Source organism: Electrophorus electricus, chromosome 12 (assembly GCF_013358815.1).
Source record: "Electrophorus electricus isolate fEleEle1 chromosome 12, fEleEle1.pri, whole genome shotgun sequence".
NCBI lineage: Eukaryota > Metazoa > Chordata > Actinopteri > Gymnotiformes > Gymnotidae > Electrophorus > Electrophorus electricus.
Genome location: NC_049546.1, coordinates 1,466,970 through 1,489,768, shown reverse-complemented (window position 1 = coordinate 1,489,768; position 22,799 = coordinate 1,466,970). Strand labels below are relative to the sequence as shown.

At 46.0% G+C, this 22,799-nt stretch overlaps 2 protein-coding genes across 7 annotated transcripts; one reads left to right on the top strand and one right to left on the bottom strand.

The window, feature by feature from the left end:
- The first annotated feature begins 157 nt into the window (after positions 1–157).
- LOC113590204 (Fanconi anemia group A protein) lies at positions 158–16,893 on the top strand. Of its 5 annotated transcripts, none has more exons than XM_027030240.2 (43): positions 158–175; positions 486–574; positions 860–972; positions 1,257–1,350; positions 1,600–1,736; positions 2,420–2,515; positions 2,621–2,685; positions 2,891–2,994; positions 3,290–3,394; positions 4,038–4,098; positions 4,355–4,467; positions 4,574–4,650; positions 5,019–5,160; positions 5,646–5,779; positions 5,997–6,107; positions 6,708–6,803; positions 6,924–6,983; positions 7,072–7,160; positions 7,278–7,338; positions 7,454–7,503; positions 8,152–8,228; positions 8,320–8,421; positions 8,509–8,642; positions 8,780–8,850; positions 8,939–9,035; positions 9,184–9,374; positions 9,466–9,559; positions 9,816–10,028; positions 10,130–10,203; positions 10,290–10,412; positions 10,536–10,596; positions 10,694–10,857; positions 10,947–11,052; positions 11,209–11,268; positions 11,872–11,976; positions 12,084–12,193; positions 12,317–12,461; positions 12,557–12,619; positions 12,946–13,048; positions 13,149–13,227; positions 13,305–13,452; positions 13,579–13,662; positions 16,736–16,893. In XM_027030240.2, exons 2-43 carry the CDS (start codon positions 511–513, stop codon positions 16,874–16,876), a joined length of 4,317 nt encoding a protein of 1,438 aa, XP_026886041.2. In that variant the 5' UTR covers positions 158–175; positions 486–510; the 3' UTR covers positions 16,877–16,893. The 5 variants fall into 5 exon arrangements, with proteins under 5 accessions (XP_026886041.2, XP_026886044.2, XP_026886042.2 ...); XM_027030243.2 differs by having other exon boundaries at positions 163–291; positions 1,600–1,661; XM_027030241.2 differs by having other exon boundaries at positions 163–291; positions 8,326–8,421.
- Positions 16,894–17,361: 468 nt separating this feature from the next.
- On the bottom strand, positions 17,362–22,202 carry znf276 (zinc finger protein 276). Of its 2 annotated transcripts, none has more exons than XM_027030246.2 (11): positions 21,681–22,202; positions 21,172–21,481; positions 20,977–21,020; positions 20,521–20,883; positions 20,211–20,292; positions 19,804–19,890; positions 19,349–19,456; positions 19,176–19,251; positions 18,524–18,641; positions 18,326–18,425; positions 17,362–17,634 (listed from the first exon to the last, which is right to left on the bottom strand). In XM_027030246.2, exons 1-11 carry the CDS (start codon positions 21,892–21,894, stop codon positions 17,385–17,387), a joined length of 1,752 nt encoding a protein of 583 aa, XP_026886047.2. In that variant the 5' UTR covers positions 21,895–22,202; the 3' UTR covers positions 17,362–17,384. The 2 variants fall into 2 exon arrangements, with proteins under 2 accessions (XP_026886047.2, XP_026886046.2); XM_027030245.2 differs by having other exon boundaries at positions 20,521–20,886; positions 21,681–22,201.
- Positions 22,203–22,799: the final 597 nt, after the last annotated feature.

The following is a 22,799-nucleotide window of genomic DNA, read 5'->3' as shown; positions in this document are numbered from 1 at the left end:
TCATCAATATGGCAACGGTGCCTACGCAGCCAATGGGATGGGGTCTTCCTTCAAACGCACTGTCGATTGGCTATCCTGACATTAGGTCTAAACCAATGAGAACAAACAAGCGCCAGTGCGCGAGTAGGAAGTCGCGCGAAGTAGGGGTTTTGCGGATTTAGACTGGAGATTAACGGTAATTAGTTAACCGCGGCTACGTGTTCGCTGTCTTCGTTTCCACTAAACTAAAAATCATCGTGTAAATGTCGACAGTGCTTGCTGGACCTGGAACATAACAGCTACATGTCCCCCGTGAGCACCGATTTAACGCACTAATAGTTGTATTCTGTGTAGTGATAGGCGAAATAAAGCAACGTACATCGAGCTAGCTGGGAAGGGCTAGCAAGCTTGTAAACGAGGTTTACCTCCCAGCTGTTAGTCCCTTAAAACAGTAACTGATAATTGATCATCTTGCTGTTTTTGTGTTTGCTCTATCTCACTAATAGAGTTTGGGTCAATGTGAATGATACCATGTCTTTGGAAGAATTGAGCGCCTCACAGTACACTCAGACGAAGACCTTTGCATCTCTGATCGGTAACTTGATAATATTAGAAGCTGTCTTAAAGAAAAGGCCTGTAGTAATCTTTAGTCTGTTTATCAAACTGTCGTAAACTAGATGAGCAGTCGTAGACGAACATAACACGACACAGTCTCTTAAGGGCACTTGTTTTATAAGATATCAATTAAGCCCTTATTAATTAAAAGTGAGTATATTAGTAAACTATATAGCTATGTCCTAAACGAGTACGGTTTCCAAGCCTGATGAAGACATGTACAGCATTCGTTAGCACTCTACTGAGGATTGTTTCTCTCTTCCAGCACATCGTGATGTAAAGAGACGCAGGCTGCAGTCTAAACAAGAGCTTCACGAGGCAGCCTTGCAGCTACTCATCCAGAACCAGAACCTCCTAGAACTCTTCCGGGAGACAGCCGTGAGTGTGCCTCAGTCGTGGGACGGTGCTCGTATTGCAAGTGAACAATGTCCGTCCACTTCACATGAAGGATAATAAATGATGTTACTACGATGGATAGTGCCCGTTCTTTTCATATGACCAAACTTATCCCCACGGAAGAAACTGATTAAGATTAATAAACTAATACGAGATTATTTATTTCATGCACATTCTTAGACGAATTGAAATCATCTTAAAGCAGTGCAAATCAAACACGATGCTTTTGATTTATATCTCATGTGACCTGTGTGTGTTCTGTACAGTCAGGCAGCAAGACTGGTGAAAACGGCTGTGACCAGAGAACAAAAGATGTACATGGTCAAACCGCTGTGGGAAAGATTGGAATTTCTCTGCTGGGTAAGATATTCATGTCAATAGCAGACAGCTGATTAATCATAAACTTAAATGTTTATTTCCTATTTTCTCAATCCCAAACATGATGTTTGTGCCAATTCTGAACCAGCACAGCCTACTTGATATTAAATATTATTTTAAACACATGTATGTTTAGTTTTAAAAACTGTAATTGTGTTATTCTCTAGTTTTGTGTCTGCTGTGGTAGACTCATGGTTCTTCATGGCACTGTTCTCCTGTGTTTGGGCTCAGAGCGGGAGCTGCGGAGGGAGGCGGAGCAGCTGCGTGTCCCGGTCGAGGTGCTGTCTGCACAGGTGCTTGTGGACATGCTCATAGACCTAAGGCAGCAGGAGGGCGGGCTCTCTGCTATGCTTTGCTCCAATGAGAGGGTGCGTGTTAGCCCATCTGTGCATCAATTTTGCACGTTCATATTCCTCTCAAGCCAATTAAAGCTGGTTGTTTTATCAGTCTCTGCTTAGTTTGATTTTTTTAGATCACTTTTGTTTGAATGATGCACTGGGGCCCAACCGTAACACCCAGCCTGTACATCTAATCCAATGGGTGCAGATACAGCTCGCCCTTCCTAGACTCACCGGAGTGACTGAGACTGCCACAGCTACACTGAAGTGGCTACTTGGACTGAACATAATGTAATAAAGCATGGACTGGTTATTATCTCGGCTGCCCGGTGGAGGATGGGTTCCCTCTTGTGTCTTGGTCCTCCCAAAGTTTCTCTCCTAATTCTGCCTACTGTTATCTCTTTCTTGCTCATTAGGGATCTGGACCCAGACATTTGTAAAGTTGCCATTTTTGTTGTAAAAATTGTTAAATAAACAGATTTGACTTGACCTATACTAAAACAATTTTCATGTGAAAATACTTGAGGAATGACAGATTTCTCAGCCAATCACTGTCTGTCTAGCTAACACTGGCTTTTGTCAGCCCACCAATGACCAAACAGAGAACGTTGAGTCTGGGCTTCCTTCTTTTATCATGTGTTTTAATACCTTTGGTAAAATTAAACCCACAGTTGAAACCTCATTGGTGTGTGTGTGTTTGTGTGCTTGCCCAGGCTCAGGTCTCTGTCCTCCTGAAAGCTGCTCGACAGCTGCTGACAGTGGGAGCCTTTAGCCCTAAACATCTGTGGCAGAATTATTGGAAAGCCCAAGTAAGAGTGTGTGAGTGGACTTGTTCTGAGAGTGCTCAGTTTGAGATTGAGCAGTTGTGTTTTTGTGTGACAGGCTATATAACCTGATGTGCCTTACACACACAGCCTGTGCTGGAGGTGGTCTACTATCTGCATGCTGAGAAACTCCTGCTCCTCAAGGACACCCTCAGGTATCACACATGCTCTCACACTCACAGACACATGTATGGAGGGATCAGAACAGTGGCTAGTGAGGTTACTTTGAAATAATGACCTGCCCAACCAGAGTCTGTGATGTCTGGTGTGATTGCCAAGTTTCTAAACTGCAGTTACATGTGAGTAAGTGACAAAAGAACCGTGTGTGTGTGTGTGTGTGGTGGGGGGTGGCGGTGGCAGCGAGTCTGGTGTGAGCGTATGGTTAGTGGCTCAGTTACAGAGTCTGTGTGCATCCAGAGTGACAGAAGAGGCAGAAGGAGAAGTGAGGCAGCAGGTTCTCTCTAGTAAGGCATGCTCCTCTCCCTCATCTCCACTCCTCTCTTCTTCTCCTCTCCAGGCCTCTTTCTTCCTAAATGTCCTGTTATGGAATCCTATATCGGGCATCAGGTTACAGTTCTGTATTTAGCTTTTCTGAAGCATGGTCACAGTCATGCCGCTTTTTTTTTTTTTTTTTTTTTGTTAATATCGTGAGTATGTGAGAGTAAAATTGTTTTTATAAAATGAGAATATTTAGTTGTGTGTGTGTGTGTGTGTGTGTGTGTGTGTGTGTGTGTGTGTGTGTGTGTGTGTGTGTGTGAGCTGTGGTGTGTGAGCTGGTGCGTGTTGGGTTTCATAAAGTTCCAGACTCTGCAGACTCTGCTGTATCGGAGAACTGCTCCTCTGTGCTGGACCACATGCTCTCCTGTAAGAACCTCCAACTATTCTCCACCCATCTCAACCCAACACCCCAGTTATACACCCCCGTCTCACCTGTGCTGGATCTTTTGTCTTGTCTAGTGTGGAGAAGGCATGCAGCAGAGATTGCAAATTGCTCACAAGAGTGAGCACAAAAAACAAATAACTTGATGTTATTGGTAACTGCAGTACATACTTTTGCAATATGTATTAGCCCTTACTGGACTAAATATTTGATTTACAAAGTGCAAAAGTGTCAACATGAATTCAGCCATTCATGTAGAATCTTGAGTAAGAGCTGAAGCCAGCAGCTAGAAAGCTTCTTATAAGGACAAATCTCAGATGAAAGTTTTTGCAGGTGCAGTTTCTCTCTCAAGATGACTTCAGTAATGCGTACAAGATGTAAAAATAAGATTTTCACACACCAACACTAGAGTTGCTGTACTCCACAGTGCTTTGGGTGGTTCTGCATTATGTCTCTGGGTCATGTGACATGAGGTTATCTGTAATGGCATTAGGATTTGTAATGGCATTAGGAGTTATACTGTGTATGACTATGTATGTGACAAATAAACCAAACTTGATACTTGGATAGCTGAGATTCCGCATGGCACAAAATTCCCTTCAATGTCCATCTCTCTTCTTATTCCAGGGATGCTGGACTCACTGGTTGACACAGACAACTCACAGCCGGAGCCGGCTGCAGGAGTCTGGTGAGGGTTAATGAAAATAATGGCCAGAACCAGGACAAGCTTATTTGTCAGGCTTGCAAAAATGTCAGGGCACAACAAATGGTATTGGATAGCTAAAAAACAAAATGATTTTGCTCGCATAATGTTGAATTATTTTTAATTGTCAAGGCCAGTATGCTTCTGTTAAATCCTGTATATTAGATGTTAGAGGGCAATATTTGCTTGTCCGGTATTAAGTTTTGTTATTGTCTCATTTGATGGTGTCACTCTGTGACAGGCTCTGTGTGTATGAGACGTCGCTTTTTGGCGCTTTGGTGTCGGAGGACACACTCCGTGGATTTTTCAGACACACTCTCACACACATTCTCACACATCAGCCCCGGCTTCGAGGTGAGCACCTGCTGTGTTGGAGGCATGCTGGTCCCCGTGGACCACACCTGTTCTGCTGGCCTGTGTGGCTCAGATGTGCTTCCTGCCTGTGTGTGTGTTACTCTAGTCTCGGATGCCGTTGCCATGCAGAGTCAGTGGAGTTTTGCTAAAGCCGCCCCCCTACTGACGTCCCTCTTTCGTAAGGTAAATGATCAACAGCAGTCTTCACATTGTCATTCAGAATAAGAACTGGAGGTGTGTGTGTGTGTGTGTGTCTGTCACCCTGTCTCTCACTCCACCTCCTTCCTTCTGTCTTGCTGTCTTTCTGTCTGTCTCGCTAGTTATCTGTCATGATTTCTGAATGTTTTTACTGAACCGTGTGTGAGTGATTTTGGAGAGGTTTATGGTGTGTGTGAGCAGGACACACACCCCTGACACCATACAGCTGGTTTATTTTATTATGTTTCTCTGGTGAAAGTGTCTCTGACTTCCTTGGCCAGGACAATATGCGTCTCGTCATTATGTCTGTCTTTCTTGCTCTCTTGCTCCATCTCGTTCTCTCGCTCCCTCAGGTGTGTGTGTTGTTCAGTATGGAGGAGGTTTTAGTCCATCTGCAGCAGGTTCTGGAGACTCTTGAAGTGAACTGGCAAAATGTTCTCTCCTGCCTGTCTACCCTGCTAGTGTACCACACACACACACAGGCCTGTCTCAAAGGTACGCGCACACACGTAGAGGCGAGTATTCCAGAAGGCATGTTTAACAAACCTTAAACTTAGCTTATCATTTTAAATAGGCCTACATTATCCCAGCACACCCCAAATTATCGATTCCAAAATCTGTTTAGAATTTTCACTCAGTCAGATCTGAGCAGACTGGCCCTAACTGACATGTGGCTCCATCCTGCTCTCATTTTTCTTTTTCTTTTTTCTCGTCCTGCGGTGTGCCAGACTGTAGCAGGGTCAGGGCTCCCGTACGATTTCTACTCATATACTACTACTGAAGTGCAGTAGTAAGAAAGCTGTGCCGGCTATAGGACACTGAAGTGTCATAGGGTTGGACCACTCAAGTCACACACGTTTTTTTAAAGTTTAATTAAATTAGTGTGTGTGCTTGTGTATGTGGATGTATTACATTTTGTGTGTGTGTGTGTGTGCATGTATTGTATCGAGCTGCTGTGTGTCTATATTTTGGTTGTGTAGAGATGCTCTCCAGACTGTTGAGTTCAGCGTTTCACACATATGATGTGGAGAAGATGATCACTGCGTTCCTGCTAGCTCGCCAGGGGGCGCTAGAGGGCCTGGCCGTCTTCCCTTCCTATAGTGATTGGTTTAAGGTGTGTGTATATGAGTGTGTGAACGTCTGTGTCTGCAGAAAGACACTGTTAATCATGGAAGCAACTTTTAATATTTCAAAATTTGATGTTTCAGCCAGCATAAGAGAAATATTTGTGAATTTATTTTAAAATTTGTATGGGGTTTTTTTTGTTTTGTTTTTTTTTTAACTATTGAGTCCATGTCCCCATTTTGTTTAATGATGACTTTTTCCTGCAGATGGCATTTGGTGGCACCAGTGGTTACCATGGAAACAGCAAGAAGTCCTTGTTGTTTTTGATGAAGTTCCTGTCTGACCTTGTGCCATTTGATCCCCCACAGTATTTGAAGGTAACAGATAGATTTACTGTTGCATAGGCATTGAGCAGCATATCTGTGATGGTAAAAGATATAATGCTATTCACAATAAAAGGGGAAAAATGTAAAACAAAAAAGAATATTTGTGTGTGTGTGTGTGTGTGTGTGTGTGTGTGTGTGTGTGTGTGTGTGTGTGTGTGTGTGTGTGTGGGGCAGTGGTAGCTTAGCTTAGTCATAATTGTAAGATGAGTGACTGTAAATTTGTAAGCTGGAACTGTACATTGTGTAAATACATCCACATATCCATATATACATTGTACATTGTGTATCTAAACATATTATACATATTGTACATACATTGTTATATATTTTTGTATATATAGATATTTCCTTATGTACCCCTGTTTTTTTTTTCCCCTCAGTTTGTACAGAGTACTCTCAAACCATTTCACTGCGAGTTATACTGTGTATGACTATGTATATGACAAATAAACCAAACTTGAAAGCTTTGGATAAGTGCCAGCTAAATGCCATAAATGTAATTGTGTGTGTGTGTGTGTGTGTGTGTGTGTGTGTGTGTGTGTGTGTGTGTGTGTGTGTGTAAAAACACTCTGTCTGTGGTATTGTGTGCAGGTCCACATCATGCATCCTCCCTACATCACGGGGAAGCATCGTGCACTCCTCCAGGAATATGTTTCTTTGGCCAAGACCCGCCTCTCTGACCTGAAGGTATCACCATTTTAATTTGCAGTGGAATTGGCTGGTTTAGATGAGGAATGACCTCTGTGGATGTTCATTGCTTACTTTGTGTGTGTGTGTGTGTGTGTGTGTGTGTGTGTGTGCGTGCAGGTTTCTGTTGATGAGATGGGTTTGTATGAGGTTGTCTCTGGTGCTGTATCTGAGGCTCAGGTGAGTCCATCCCCCTGCTGGTCCATCACAGTAAGTGCACTTGCTGTATGATGGTAAATATGTTGTGTTTTGGTCTTGTTGTGAACAGTCACAGTGTCCTGCTCAGTGGGACGTTGAGAAGGCTGTCACCTTGTTTCAGAGCACTGGCAGGATACCTGCCACTGTGATGGAGGCCAGGTAAAAAAAAACACATGCACACGTCTTGGAGCGAGCTTTAGTATATACACGTCATAAGTGTGTGTGTGTGTGTGTGTGTGTGTGTGTGTGTGTGTGTGTGTGTGTGTGTGTGATTAGTATTTTCAGGCGGCCATATTTCCTAACCCGGTTCCTCCCTGTTCTTCTGATGCCACGGGTGGTGAGTGTGTGTGTGTGTGTGTGTGTGTGTGTGTGTGTGTGTTGGGATGTGCTGTAACACTGCTGTGTGTACTGTCATTGTGTGCTCAGTCTGAATATAACTGTTGTCCTTACAGCTCCCACAGGAACCAGATGCTAAGATGGCTTTTATTGATGCCTTGAGGAAGTATGTTACAGCATCTCTCTCTCACTCTCTCTCACACACACACACACACACACACACACACACACACACACTATCATTTACACTCAGATAAATGTGTACAATGTTAGCTGATAAATTGCTTTCTAGTAAACCATAGCTACAGGTATTGTGTTCAGAAAACAAGACAGCAATTCAAATGGGACTCATACAGGTTTCTGAGTAGTTCCGAGTTCAGCTTTGATTTTTTTTGTTGAGAAAGTTAGATTGGTAGTGAAGTATATATCTTGGCTAAATAAAGCTAACACTACATGTTAGGGGATTGAGACTCATTTGACAGTCTTATTTCTGTCACCTATTTGCTCTGTTCAAGACTAGGCATCTAGTGTTGTTCTCACAGTAGCAGTAATTAACACCAGTTTTAGCATATGGCCAGATCTATACTGTTTGTCCGGTAAATTAAAAGGTTCCTGGACACAGGGGCCAGCACCAGCAGTTCCTAGAGGAAACTACATGCGTGCTATATGAAACATCTATAACTCTGCAGTAGAGTTTGGGAGAATACTTGAGCAGATGCATGTTACATGTACATATATGTAATATCAAAATGTGGTTTAGTGCTGCAAGTGTGTGTGTGTGTGTGTGTGTGTGTGTCTGTGTCTGTCTCCATAGAGCAGAGAAAATCCCTGCATCTGTGTTCTCCTCCTACTCTGAGGCCTGTTTAAGGGAGCGACAGGAAGGGGGCACTGGTGAGAACCAGAGCTCTAGCACTCTCCCAGCTTAAAACTGTGGTTACTATGGTTTGGTTTTTATTGGGGTGTGTGTGTGTGTGTGTGTGAGTCTTAGGTGACTCACTGGAGAAGGAGGGGACTCCTCACGTGGATGTCCAGACTCAGTTACAGCAGCTGAGGAGATTACTGACTGCAGGGGCTAATGAAGGAGGTACGTATATGCGCGCACACACACACACACACACACACACACACACACACACACACAGTCCCTGAACAGCTTTCCCTGATCTCTTAGACATTCGTGCTCAACTGTCCCGTCTGTCCCAAGCTCTGGGTAACGTCTGTCCTGACAGCCCTGAAGATCAGACCAACCACACAGTGATCAGACTGACTCTGGACCTGCCCACTATATCACACACAGTTGCTTCTGTAAGAAGACAAAACACACTGTTGATCTGAGAACAGCACTCACTTACCTTGTATAGACAATGTATAGATATTCCTATGGCTTTCTGTCTGTTTGTTTTTACCTCACTGTGTGTACGAAATTTATTAATGCTTTTCAGGTGGTGGATCTGGTCCTGCGTGGTTTCTGTCAGTGTGTGTTAGACGCGTGTAGGGTCAGTCCTCCACACAGGTACACACATCACTACTTCACACTGCTCTGCTGCCAGACCTGTCCACTAGAGTTGGTGTGGTATGCTGAGTTGTGGTGTGTTATATAGGCAGGGTCAGTGGGCCAGTATGTTTCTGAGGATGCTTGTGGGACAACAGAAGCTGTACACAGCCCTGATTCTCCGAACGTTCCAGCTACTACATCAGGTATCTCACCAGCCCCTCTCCAAGACCTTGCCCTCTCACATTCACATGCGTTTTAACTGCAGTTTACAACTGTTGTCAACACAATGAGATCTCCATTCTCTATCCATTATCTTATCTTTGTGTTGTGTATCATTTGTGGGTGTTTTAGGGACCATCTCTGGCTGCAGCTCATGTCCTAGGCCTGGCTGTGTTCTTGGTGGAGATGCATGCATGTAGAGAAGTGTGCCCCCTGGTGGAGCTTCTGCCCTGCAGCCTGCGGTCTGCCCGCATGTCTCCAGCTGAGGCTCTGAGCACAGCTCTTCTCTCCTCCACTGCCAGCCACATGCAGTTCTCTCTCAGGTTGTATACGACAAAAACACATACCATATGAACTTGTGTGCACGCACACACACTGCTCAATAAACAGTTTTTAATGTGTGTGTGTGTCCAGGCTGTCTGTTGCTGCACTGTGCTATGCCCGGTGTAGATCCATCTCCCAGAGGGAGGAGCTCAATCACTGGGTCCCTGGACGTCTGCATAAGCAGGTACGAGGCTGTCCTGCCTTCTCACGCCTGTAGCTTCACACAGACGTGCGCAGACACCGGGCTGACCCCTGCGTTGAGGGCCATGACCCCTGCAAACCTGCTGGGGAGCTCTGGGTTCCTGCGTCACAGCCCTGCACACCTCTCTGTCTGCTTCTGTTTATTCAAACAACCCTTAGAAGGAGACTTAAACTTGAAGTGAAATTCAAGTTTTATTTGAGGTGTGTGTGTGTGTGTGTGTGTGTGTGTGTGTGTGTAGCTGCTCTTCCTCATGCCCAGGCTCCTGCCTGAGACTCGTGCAAGTGTGGTTACCATGGTTGATGGGAGTGTGTTCAGTGAGGGAGCTGATGAAGAGGAGTGTTTGTCTGCATGGATGAGTGTGACTGACTCAAGTGGAGATGTGAGGAGCTCTGTCAGAGCAATGTGGAAACACACAGCCATCAGGAACCTGTGGAGTCATCCAGAACACCAGGCATGACTGTATATGTCTCTCACACACACACACACACACACACACACACACACACACAGAATGTGCTAGATTAATGTCTTCCTCTCTGCCTGTGTGTTAAGCTCTCCTTCTCAGAGTGGTTAACGGCTGAACTCAAAGTGCAACGCAGTGAGGATGCTCTGTCTGAAAGTGAGAGGTAGATATATACACACACACATACACTTGCTGTAATATAGGTATACACACATTCTCTCAATCTCATCTGTTCGTATGTGTGTGCAGGCAGGTGTATGAGCGGTGGGTGTGTCTTCAGTGGTTCCTCCCACTGGATGTGGCTAATGGAGGCTGTGGGGGAAGTAGTGTGACAGCATGTAAACACATCATCAACGCTGTACTGGATACAGGGTCAGAGCAACACACACACACACACACACCATCAACGCTGTACTGGATACAGGGTCAGAACAACACACACACATCAATGCAGGTACGTATGTTGTGGTGATGCTGATCTGCTCTGTCCTGCAGGCTCCTCTCTGCTCCTGAACACACACACTCGTGCCGTGTAGACGTGCTGTCCAGACTGCAGGTACTGCCAGCCCACCGTCAGCAGAGTCAGTGTGGGTGGGGTAAGGCAGGGGCCGGGCAGTGCTTTGATGTGTTGTTGATGTCTGCTCTGTGTGCAGGAGCTGGTGTGGGAGCTGGAGTTTGTACGTATCCACAGGAAGACGGAGAGAGAGGAGGGACATTTCCTCTGGGACCTGATGGCGCAAAGGTGCTCTGTGACCTCTGACCCTGAGAACATCAGCATTGAGCTGGAACTCCAGAGAACACTGCATACCTTCAACAGGTACAGTGGTCACACACTGCCATTTGGTTATGTATGAGGCTGAACAGTGTCCCTTCTCTGTTCCCATTTCCACTTTGTGTGTGTGGCAGTGTAATCTTGGCCCTGCCAGCTGTGGTACTGGTGAGAGTGTGCGCTGCTGGAGGAAGAAATCCGCTGGACCTAAAGGCTCTAATGGAACACATCAACAATCACCAGGTAATTACCTTTAAAGATGACCCAACCATCTCACGCGCGCAGACACATTTAAACCATACTCATTATAGTCATAAAACAAATACAAGTGCACAGACAGATTTGTCATGTTTCTGTTGTATTTGTGGTTGTTTAGTTGTTGTTGTTGTTGTCTTCCAGAGGAGGGTCTGCTGTCCTGCTGCTGCACTTTCCTGCTCCCTCACAGGTCACTTCCTCTCAGTAAGCTCCGCCCACAGTATCTTTAATCACAGTCTCTTACACACAAAGGATCTCCACTCTCTTGCGCGTGCGTGTGCGCATGCGTGTCTGACCTCTCCCTGCCTGTACACTGTTTTTCTTATTTACAAAGTTTAGAATTTGGATCAGAACAAGACTAGCCAGCAATCAAAAGCAGAAATATAAATATGTGCAAAATTATAATGGATTATAATACTTCTAGCAAGGTCAGACACACACATGAACCCGTTTGCTCAAGTTGCAAAGGTACACATTGCAAAGGTACACATCCACATGAAATGACACGCCCACTTTAGCAATCCTACCTCTTGTATTTTATCTGTCCCAAAATGACCCAGAGGGTAACTAATTTGTGAACAAACACAGAAGATGCATGCGTTTCACCATAGGTCGATGAGGTTAATCAGTGCTTTCTAACATTTAGCTCAATTGAAATGTGTTTAGTCATGTTATTCTCACATACCGGTCTTTAGTGAGTCAGTGAAGATGCTGCTTCTGCTGGTGGTCCAGAAAAAAAAAAGTACATTTACACTGATGTCACAATAATGCTCATATTGACATTCCAGATTTGTGTGTTCGTGCTAGGCTGTGTTCAGTGCAAGTGTGAAGTGTGACTCTCCTGTGGAAGCTGCTAACATAGCCCTCTCCCAGCTCAGTCTGAAGTGTCCTCTGCTGCTGGTGTCAGTGGCGGTAAGTTACACACACACACACACACGTGCGCACATATATATGTAAAATGTACTCTGCCAACTAAATTGTATGAAGATTTATATGTATGATTGTGTGTGTGAGGTTAGCACTGGTGGCGGCGTCTCTCTCCGATGCTGTGTTCTCTGTGTGAACGAGTGATGGGGGAGCAGCCTGCACTAATACAACTCCTTAGGGAGTGTCATGAGTGGGCCAGCAGGTAACTAACACACACCCACACAGGGCTGATGTACTCTTCACTAAGACAACAGGTAGGACTTATCAGCCACTCACACAAATCTGAAACACTCCTGCTGTGTGTGTGTCTGTGTGTGTGTTTCAGGGCTGCTCAGGGGCTCTCACCTGCTGTGCCTCCAGCACCTCCTCTGCTCCTGGCTGTGTGTTTGCACTGTGCACTTGAACAGCAGGGTGGCAGCACTGAGCATATTAAAGCAAACCTTACATTGTCGCCAGAGCGGCACAAACAGGTAAGATCACAGCACCACCACACAGCAATGGACCTTCTAAACCTGCTAAAGTAAGTGTGTGTGTGTGTGTGTGTGTGTGTGTGTGCGTGATACAGGTGCTGGTTTTCTTGATGTTCTTCTACACAACAGACCTTCTGTCTGCTCACCTCAGATCCCAGGTATTGCAGTTCTCTCTCTCAGCCATCTTTTGCAAAATAATAATTCTAGTTTACCTGTAATTTGTAGTTGCATTGTTATCCTAATACATAAAACAGTTGTGTGTGTTCATGGTAGTGATTGTTTAGGCAGTCTAGGGGTGTGTGGGTGTGTGTGTGTGTGTGTGTGTGTGTGTGTGTGTGTGTGTGTGTGTGTGTGTGTGTGTGTGTGTGTGTGTGTTTAGCGATGTAGGTTTGGGGGGGGGGGGGGTGATTGTATGTCCAGTAGGGGTGTGGCTCTGTGTGTGGATCGTGCAGTTTGGTCGTTATATGTACATGTTTCTTTGCAGGAGGAGAAGATTGTAAGTCATGCTAAAGATCTGAGTGTTCACCTCCTAACCCTGCTAGTGGACTCTTCTGATTGGCTGTCACTTTTCCACCAATCAGGATCTGGTACGCAGAAGTTCCAGTTCTGGTCTACACTTTGTAGCTTTGTGCATGCAGGTCCTGCAGTGATGACTCAGTAACTGTTTTCATCTTACCTTATCTCCAGGACAGGAAAATGTTTTCCAGTGCGTCACCATGGTGACCACGGATGTGAATATCCGGCTGATGCCTTTTGCTTTCTTCAGGTGAGGCAGTGTACTGGCACCAGTGGCCATAAGCTGATTGTACGCAGGCTAACACGTGCATGCGTGTGTGTGTATAGCATCCTAGCAGCTGCAGGAGGAGTGTTGGACAGGGCGGTGAGGGTTCCGAGATTCCTACACACAGCTGTGACGTTATACGTGGCCCTTCTGAGGCTCTTCTTGCATGGACACACGGCACCCATCAGCTCTGAGACTCTGCCCCTGCAGGCATGTCCATGTCACACCACAGCGCCACCTACAGGAACCACTGACCCTGTCTGTAACATACTTTAGACTGGTGTCAAAACTACAAGGTTTTCCTATGAAGCGTGTGTGTGTGTGTGTTTGTTTCAGCTTCTGGCCAGAGCCCAGCGTATTGTACTAAACAGCATCCAACAGAGTCCTATCAGCTCCCTCTCACATAGCCAGTGGAGCAAGGTACACACGCATGCACACCTAGGGAGAGCGGTGCCTTTCGTCACTTTAACATGGCTGAGAATCGCCCATGGGGAAAGGAAATTTGACTGACATTTAAAATGAGCAATCAAATGCCTGCTATTTTTGTCATTTTGAAGGAGGCAGTATATGTACAAAAGTGTATGCAGGCTTGGTTGAACTGGTGTGTGCTGTACCTGTAATGCTGCCAGAACAGTAGCAAAGGCCTTTGCCGTAAACATCAGTCTGTAGCACTTCTACTTTTCAGCGTTCACGATCAGTTTGGGCGTTACAAATTCAAGTTCAAGTTTGGTTTATTTGTCACATACATAGTCATACACAGTATAACTCGCAGTGAAATGGTTGACTGCTCTGTCCAAACTGAGGAAAAAGAAAAACGGGTGCATAGAGAAATATCTATCTATCTATCTATCTATCTATCTATACACAATGTATATGGTTGTGTATATATGTATTGTACACAATGTACAAAATGTACAGATCCATCTTGTAAAATGACAGTTATGTTACATGGTGGTAATTGAACATATTTACAATTATGTTACATGATGGTGGTGGTCCCCCCCACAGTTTATCAATTTCCCTGATTCAGGGCCCGAATGGCCTGTGGGAAGAAGCTCCTCTTCAGTCTCTCTGTCTTGGTCATCAGGGAGCAAAAGCGCTTCCCTGACCTCAACAGAGAGAAGAGCCTATTGTTGGGATGGGTGGGGTCCTTCACAATCCTCCTGGCCTTGGTCTGGCACCGCTTGTAGATGGTCTGCAGGTCAGGAAGTTCTGTATGAGTGATGCGCTCTGCTGAACGCACCACCCTTTGGAGTGCTTGTCTGTCCTGCTTGGTGCTGTTCCCAAACTAGACTGTGATGTTCCCCATGAGGATGCTCTCGATAGTGCAGGTGTAGAAGTTCCGCAGTACCTTGGAGGGCAGTCTGAAGTCTCTTAGGCGTCTGAGGTGGTAAAGACGCTGACGAGCCTTCTTTGCCAGGGAGTTGGTATGGCGGGACCAGAACAGGTCCTGCGAGATGTGAACACCAAGGTACCTGAAACGATCTACTCTCTCCACCGTGGTTCCACTGATCCTCACAGGTTGGTAGTGCTGTTCCTGCTTCTTGCTGCAATCCACGATCAGCTCCTTTGTCTTACTGGCACCAGTTTTCCAGGTGTTTAATCTTCTCCAGGTAGGCCCTCTCATCGTTGTCCGTGATCAGGCCCATGACAGCGATGTTGTCAGCAAACTTGACAATGATGGTGGAGCTGGAAGTGGCTGTGCAGTCGTAGGTGTACAGTGAGTAGAGCAGGGGGCTTAGGACACAACCCTGAGGAGCTCCAGTGCTGAGGGTGAGGGTGGATGAGGCGCAGTTGCCCACCCGTACTGATTGTGGTCTGTCTGTTAGGAAGTTGGAGATCCAGTAGCACAGGGATGTATGCAGTCCTAGATCCTCCAACTTAGTAGTGAGTAGGGAGGGGATGATGGTGTTAAATGCTGAACTGTAGTCTACAAACAGCATTTTAACATAATTACCCCTCCCTTTTGTCCAGGTGGGTCAGTGTGGTGTGGAGCAGATGTGCAATTGCATCATCAGTGGAGCGGTTGTGGCGGTATGCAAACTGTCCATGGAGGCTGGCAGTGATGATCTCTGACTAGCTTTTCAAAGCACTTCATCATGACTGATGTGAGAGCAACAGGGCTGTAGTCATTGAGGCCAGAGGGTCGAGGTTTCTTCGGAACGGGGACGATGGTGGATCGCTTGAAGCTGGATGGGACGATACCGAGTGTCAGGGAGAGATTGAAGATGTCGATGAATACCGGTGCTAGCTGTAATGCGCAGGCTTTGAGGACTCTCCCGCAGATACCTTCTGGTCCCGCCGCCTTCCTGGTATTCACCCTTTTGAACACTCTCCTCACGTCACTCTGTGATGATGAGGGGGCGCTGTTCTATGGTGGGCTCTATGCATGCGGCGATAGTATCAATTCAGCATTTAATTGCCCACGGGCATCGTCTTTCTGTCTTTCTTTCTCTTCATTTTCCCACCCATCTGTAAGGTATTTCACTGTGTTTCCTAATTAAAAGAAGGTGACACATGGCCAACACAACCTGTTCAGAGTGTTAGCCAGGCCTGAAATATAAGGATGTTTCAATAACCCATCAGCAAAGAAGCAATGAGATCTATTATTAACTGCCTCAACCAAAACTCATGATTTACTGTAAGTGATGATTAAACCTGGCCTTCAGAGCTTTTTCAGTCACATGGGTATATCTGAATCTGAAGGGTTCAGTTTATCTTCAATGTGCAACTGTTCACGAAGGCTGAACCGAGTCGCAACAATAAAAACATTGATTCGCGTCAGACCAGCATGAAAAGATGCACCACCACACATATAGGCAAAAGGGCAGCTAGCCAATCAGTTCGCAATTGGCACAACCCTGACAGGATAATGCACTACAGGTATTGGCGTCTGTGGCTAAGGTTACAGAAAGGCCTGAATAATTTGATTTCAATTAAGATATACCATTTTCAAATCTCAATGAGCTCCAATTTGACAACAGCTGTACTACTTGTAGAGTACTGCTGGTTAAATGAGTAGTTGTAGTAATCACTTCATACAATTGTTTCTATGCAGGAACAAGTTTGTAATGATGTAGAATCACAAACTGCATTTGCAGTGTTTGTCTGGAGTTTTGCAATAATCTCTTCTAGATTTAAAAACAAGTTATATGCCATATATTCAGAAATTCAGTTTATTACAAACCTTTCACAAGTACACACAGTTCATTTCATGTTTGCAGTTCCACGAATATCTGAGGGTGAACGTTTCCATAAGTGTCATCTTTTAGGACAGATCTGTAAAAACACCTTAGGAGCTGTCGGACTACACCATTAACTGAGACAGAATAACAATGTCAGTAAATCAGTAGCACCTCTGAGAGCTGCAGAGGACTGAAGCTTTCCAGTGAGACGCTGCAGGTCCTCTGGAAGGCTCAGACTCAGGGTGAGCGTCCTCTGGGATGGGTGTTGGTACGTACAGGAAACAAGCTCTGCTTCACCGTTTCTCCAGGTGCAGGCAGACTGTGAGGAGCTGGACCCTGAGGTGGGCTCTGCGCTGTCCATGATGTTACACGCCAGCAACCCTGACCTTCCCCCTGACCTCAACCCCAGCCTTGATGCCATATTCAGCTCATCTAGGAGCTTTCCGTGAGTGGAGGTGGTTTGAGACCACATGATCAACATTGTGACCCCCCACAATAGCTGGTTCACGCATCAGAACCCAGTACAGGGCACTGGATGGCCCTAATAAGGGTGTGGTGTGTTCTGTTCCTGATGGCACGAGCAGCTGATGTATGTAAACAGAAGGGGAATACTGAAGGGGAGCGCAATATGTTCATCACGACATAACCAAGAGAATCTTGGGAAGAAATTACTGCATGTTCAGACTTGCTCAGCAAGTGCAAGCCAAATTTACATTCATTCTGCAGCATAAACTCTGAAATGCAATAAACCTAATAAACACAAACAAACTATATAACTGCGTTAGTGGTCATTATAGTTGCTCTTGAGTGCTGTAGGAGCATTACTGAGTGTACTGCATGGTGGCTGTGGTTGTGACACAGCTGTTGTGATTGTACTCTAACAGCAGAGAAATGTCCTCCAGCACCAGAGCTGATCCTCACACCCCAAACCCCCACTGCAGGGCCTGTTGGGTAGGGTCAGGGAAGAGGCTGTGCACTGCCCTGTACCGGTCCAGGGTTCTGGCTCTCGGCTTCGGGGGGCAGGGAGACGGCGCAGCCCTGGAGGATGGGATGCACCATGGACATGTGCACGTTCAGGTTGTGGGCTTTCTCAAACCGCCGCCCACAGAGTGTGCAGGCAAACTCCAGGTCAGCCTCCGCCTTGTGCTTTGTCATGTGATACTTTAGCGACGCCCTCTGACGACACTGGAACCCGCACACCTCGCACCTGTAGGTGGGAACATGGCCCCGTTTGGGCCTGGTGTTTAGCAGGCGTCTGGAGTGGTCTGATCACGAGCAAACAGCTCTTAGTACAGGTGTGACCAGACGGACAGGGACCCACATGGAAAGCATGACATGTCAGGTGAATGGGAATGTATTCTGATGTGTACCTAACATAAAGGACTGCCTAGCCTACTACATTAGGAACCTCACCGCGGGACTGACTAGAAAATACACCAAATCAATTGGGCAGTGGTAGCTCAGTGATTAAGGTGCTTGACTTGTAATCGGGAGGTTGCCAGTTTAAGTCCCACTGCAGCCTGGTTGCGACGGTTGGGTCCCTGAGCAAGACCCTTAACCATCAATTGCTGAAGTTGTACTCACTCATACTTGTAAGTCGCTTTGGATAAAAGTGTCAGATAAATGCCATTAATGTAATGTAAATGTAAATCAACAGTTTAAAGCTTGCTAGCTAGCTAATGGTTCAATAGTTACAACAGTTTCATAGTCACATGCACTCAAGGCATTTTCAGGATAGAGACAATGTCAAGGGTTACACAGCTGTGCCTCAGTGATCTGCTTTAATTGGATCACTTGAGATGGTGTGAACACATTTAGACACATAGTTCAGTGCACGCACATAGGCATGTTTACAATGAAAACCATGGCTACAGTCTTTCTAGCACTTCGGTACTCACTGCAGTGGTTTGGCTCCCGAGTGCCGCATTTGGTGCACGGAGAGATGTTTCCTCTGCTTGAAGGTCTGACCACACTGATCACAGATGTAGTTCCTTACCTCTGAGAGAGGAAAGTGACATGCTAACACTTCATACATACACACACACACACACACACACACACACAGACAGACTCCACAGGCCAGGTGCCTGGCTCACCTGTGTGAATGAGTTTGACATGTCTCTGGAGGTAGCGGTCTATCATGAACACCTTGTTACAGCCTGGATGGGGGCAGGGCCTCTCTCTCACCTCCTCGTGGTGCTCCTTTATGTGTTTCTGTCACAGATCATAACCATGAGACACCGCACGGCCGTGTTGCCAGTGTGCTTCCACTGTTCTTAAATATGTGCCATGGAGCAGTAAGATGGCCCTCTAGGTGGTGCTGTAGCTGAAGCTGCAGATTCAGAAACTCTGTGCACAAGATTGTTTGTCTTGCGTATGCCAGCACATCTCAGGCTGGACCTCCGACCCAGCAGGCAGTCCACGTTTTTTCTGCCTCATCTCCCAACTCACCTGGACCAGGCCCTTCACAGCACCTGGGCCAGGTGTACTAGGAGCTGGGTTAGAATAAAAACATGGAGTGTCTGGTGGTCTTTGATGATGGGTTTTAGAAACAATGAACCTGCCCAAGTAAAATGAATACTCTTAAGATATCGAGCTAGCAATTATTCTGACAGACCGAATTTAGGATGAAATATTTAAACCACCAACCATTATAATACTTCTTTGTAATATGCATTGCACAAGTCTCCAAGGATAGTTACTGGAAATTACAGTGAGAGTGCAAGAGAGAGTGCATGGTCAGCTGACCTTCATACCGTCTGGTCCCCTGTACACAGCCGTACAACCCTGGTGAGGACACTTGTAGATGGTGGGTAGCTCCTCCCTGGGGATGGAGGAGGTGATAAATCTCTGACATCACCCCACTACGATCTGTGAGTCTGAATACATCAGACAACTGCGGTGTGCTGGCACCATCTTACCTCTCCAACTTGATCTTCTTCTTCCAGCCTGGTTTGGGCCCAGGTTTTCTTCTCTCTTTGGGCTCCAGGGCCTTTACATCTTTGCTGCCTCGCTTAGATGCTGCGACCCTGGACACAGGGCAAAGAATGTGCAGATACAAGCAAGTGAGGAACCTGAGCTGGTGTGTAAGTTGATGTAGTGATACTCTCAGCAGCGTTTCATAAAATATTGTTTGTTAATCATCACAATACTGGCTATCTACATACTGACCTACAATATGCAAATGAGTTCTCTGTGCATCACATGATCCAATCATATCACAAGGGGTCGCTGAAGTTTATGTAATCATCACAAGTCATACTGCAAGATACAGTCCAATCCGTGACCTCTCAGCATTGCTGCTGATGTTCTGGTCTCGCCACGTGGGGACGGGACTCCCTCATTTGAAGATAAATGTTCTGTGTGAGCGCCTCACCGTTTCTCAGGGTACACATCAGCGCTGTCGTCAGATGAGCCACTCTTCCTCCTGTCCTCGGACTCCTCCTCCTCACTGGAATAGTTCCTAAAGATGAAATAAGTCCAGGCTTTTACAATCCCTGTCCAGAGTGCCAGCATGTATTCTGCAGGGCTGAGGGTTTAGTCCACATTAGCAGTAGAGGATGAAGGCGGGGCAGTCAGGGTTGCCATAGTTACATATTTGTAAATGATAAAAGTAGTGCAGTATAAAACTGCAATTACTAGGAAGGAGACATGGACAGTGTCTATGAAAAGAACAAACTAACCCGAAACAAGTAGGAAACATGTAAGACCAGGGTTTATGTGGCACTCCATCTGGGTCCATCCCGGAGGAGCTGTGAGAGTGACGTGAGTAGGTCACCGTACCTGTCTGATAGCTCACTGTCCTCAGGCTGCACTGCTGCCGGTGCCAGGGCAGGAGAGGGAACCCTATCGTCACGCTGAACACCTACAAATTAAACAAAAACAAAGACCAGAGTCACAAGGAGAACTGACTCAACTCATCCATGGTGCTCAACATGGATGATGAAATGCTATTAAGTCTTAGGTAAAAAAAATTAAATAAATGTTAATTTTACATGATCAAAGTAATATTGGTTAATGGTCATAATGACTTGAGGGAATATGAAGAAGTCACCAAGTGACCCACCAGTTAAATCCCCTAGAAATGTCTTACCATCTAAGCTCCATTTGTCCAAGTAGCTGTGGGTAGAGCTCTGCAATTTCGTATCAGCAGTGGTAGTGCTGACTGGCGGTGGAACTGGCTGGTGGTTGGTGTGGTTTCTGTGTTCATCACCACCCTTCTCGCTGTCTCCAGACCGAGGCACACTTGTGTCCAGTTCTGCGTTTGCTCTAGGCTGACACACACTAGTGTCCATCACGTAACTGTGACCATCCACGCAGCACCACACGGCCCTCACCGTGCCCCAGTACTGACCCTCCAGCACCTCCTTCAGACCAGGACAGGAGCGGCAGCCTTCAGCATGCTGGTGCGTCCAGGACACAAGACTGTGCAGACACGTGGGGTCTGAGGTGATGGCTGCTGATAAAGAGGAAAGGCAAAGTCATTAGAGATGGATATTTCTGGCCTCTATTGTGCTGAATCTATTCCTGGTTTTATATGGGCACTTACATGATCGGTTCAAATCTTCTTTTAATGAGCATTTTGAGCTGTTCCTGGAAGTCAGAAAAGTACCCCAACATCAGCTAAATGCCGTAATTGTAAAAGTATCCTAAATAGCATTTGGTGATTTCATTTCAATTAAAATTGATCTGAATGAACTAAAGTAAGCTATGGGACAGGTCTGAAAAGGTGGTGTCTGCTCACCTGTCTCGGGAGGACGGGGTCAGGTTCACTCTCTGTCGGAAGGCCTGAAGGACACTGTGGCACTTGTAAAACTGCGCGTGGCAGTTTTTGCAGATGAACTGTGAGAGGGTCGGGTCCCGGTGCACGGGCACGCCCAAAAGGCGCTGGAAGTCCGAACAGAAACGGACGGTCGACTGGTCATGCGACCTGCACGTTCGTTCACAGTCTCCCACCGAGTCCTCGGGCAAGTTTCCAAAGGCTTGTCGAAGTCTCCGAGTTGAAAATCTTCCGTGACATAGTCGACAGAATTCAGTGCTGAGTCTGCCTGTCGCTTTATAAAGACGAGAAAGGGAGTGCACGTTAATTTACCGTCAGAAAGCCACGCGTAATCAACACCAGTGACACACGCGCCACGACCACTCTCCGTTCCTGCAGGGCTCTAATCCTCAGCCTGCACACGTAGATGTTGTACCCAGACATCACCTGCACTCTGGAGGACCGTCCATGCCCGAGAACCAGAGACCACTCACGTGTCTGCGGCGGCGCGCCCCAAAGCCGCTCATGCTCCGTGTTAAACTCGGTGGTCTCGGACACGTCTGCAGATGTCGAGCAGGGGTCGCTCGGAGCCGTCCTGCCGGTGCACCGGACTCTGCCTCGACGCCCGGGCGACTCGACACACGCGCTCCGACGCGTCGGTGCAGAAGGGTCGGCGCTGCGCGCGTGCCTCACGGATGATCTTTTCATATCCTCGGCGTGTATTTCGGTCACCACTGATCTTAACTTAGGAAAACAAGTAACTAACTTGTCAGCTTAACTAAGCGAATAAACAACGCGAATCGCCCAAAAGTTTTAAACCTTTCAGGCTCGCAATACGTTATGCATGTTGGCATTGATTTTACTTGTATCGGTTAATGCAAATCTGCAAGTAGGTTACCCAAGAAAGCGCTATAATGCATTACTAGGGGGGAAAAAAAGACTTAATTAAAGGGCTCCGAAGAAGTTATCATTAAAACATTGGAACTGAAAAGACGATGGTGAACAAGGAGACCCGGAAGGGTTTAGTAGTAAATAAACTCAGACGAAATAGGAGGTCAGTTATTAAGTGAAAGCGGCGCCTACAGCGCCATCTGTGGATGTGGATGGTTTCTAATCAGGCAATGCTTATGTTCCTCTCATTCATGTGTTTCTCTTAAAATCTAAAAACTGACTACTCACCAAAGCTCGCATGAGTAGAGACCAGTGTGTGTTTGTTTTTCACAATAGAAATACAAGGGCGTAGAAATGAACTGAAATCTACGAAGGGGGCAGGGAATTCACTAACTCATGAGATGAAATAATAATAATAATAATAATAATTATTATTATTATTATTAAGGTACTAATAAAGTATAATGATAAAGTTCTCTTTGATTTGGGTCCTTCAATAAGTGCCTTTACTTTTGGTACCTGACTAAAATATAGAGGACCCTTGAAATTTCACAATTCAAAATATGCTTGGTATTTTTTGTTCATCTGTTTTCTTACCTAAAATGTGCCCCATCAATCATGGATAAATAGTTAGTATATTTTATTAATATTGATAAGAAACATAACAACAATGTTGGCAGCATGGTAATAACCCCAGACTGTGTATAATCGCAGTACGCCCT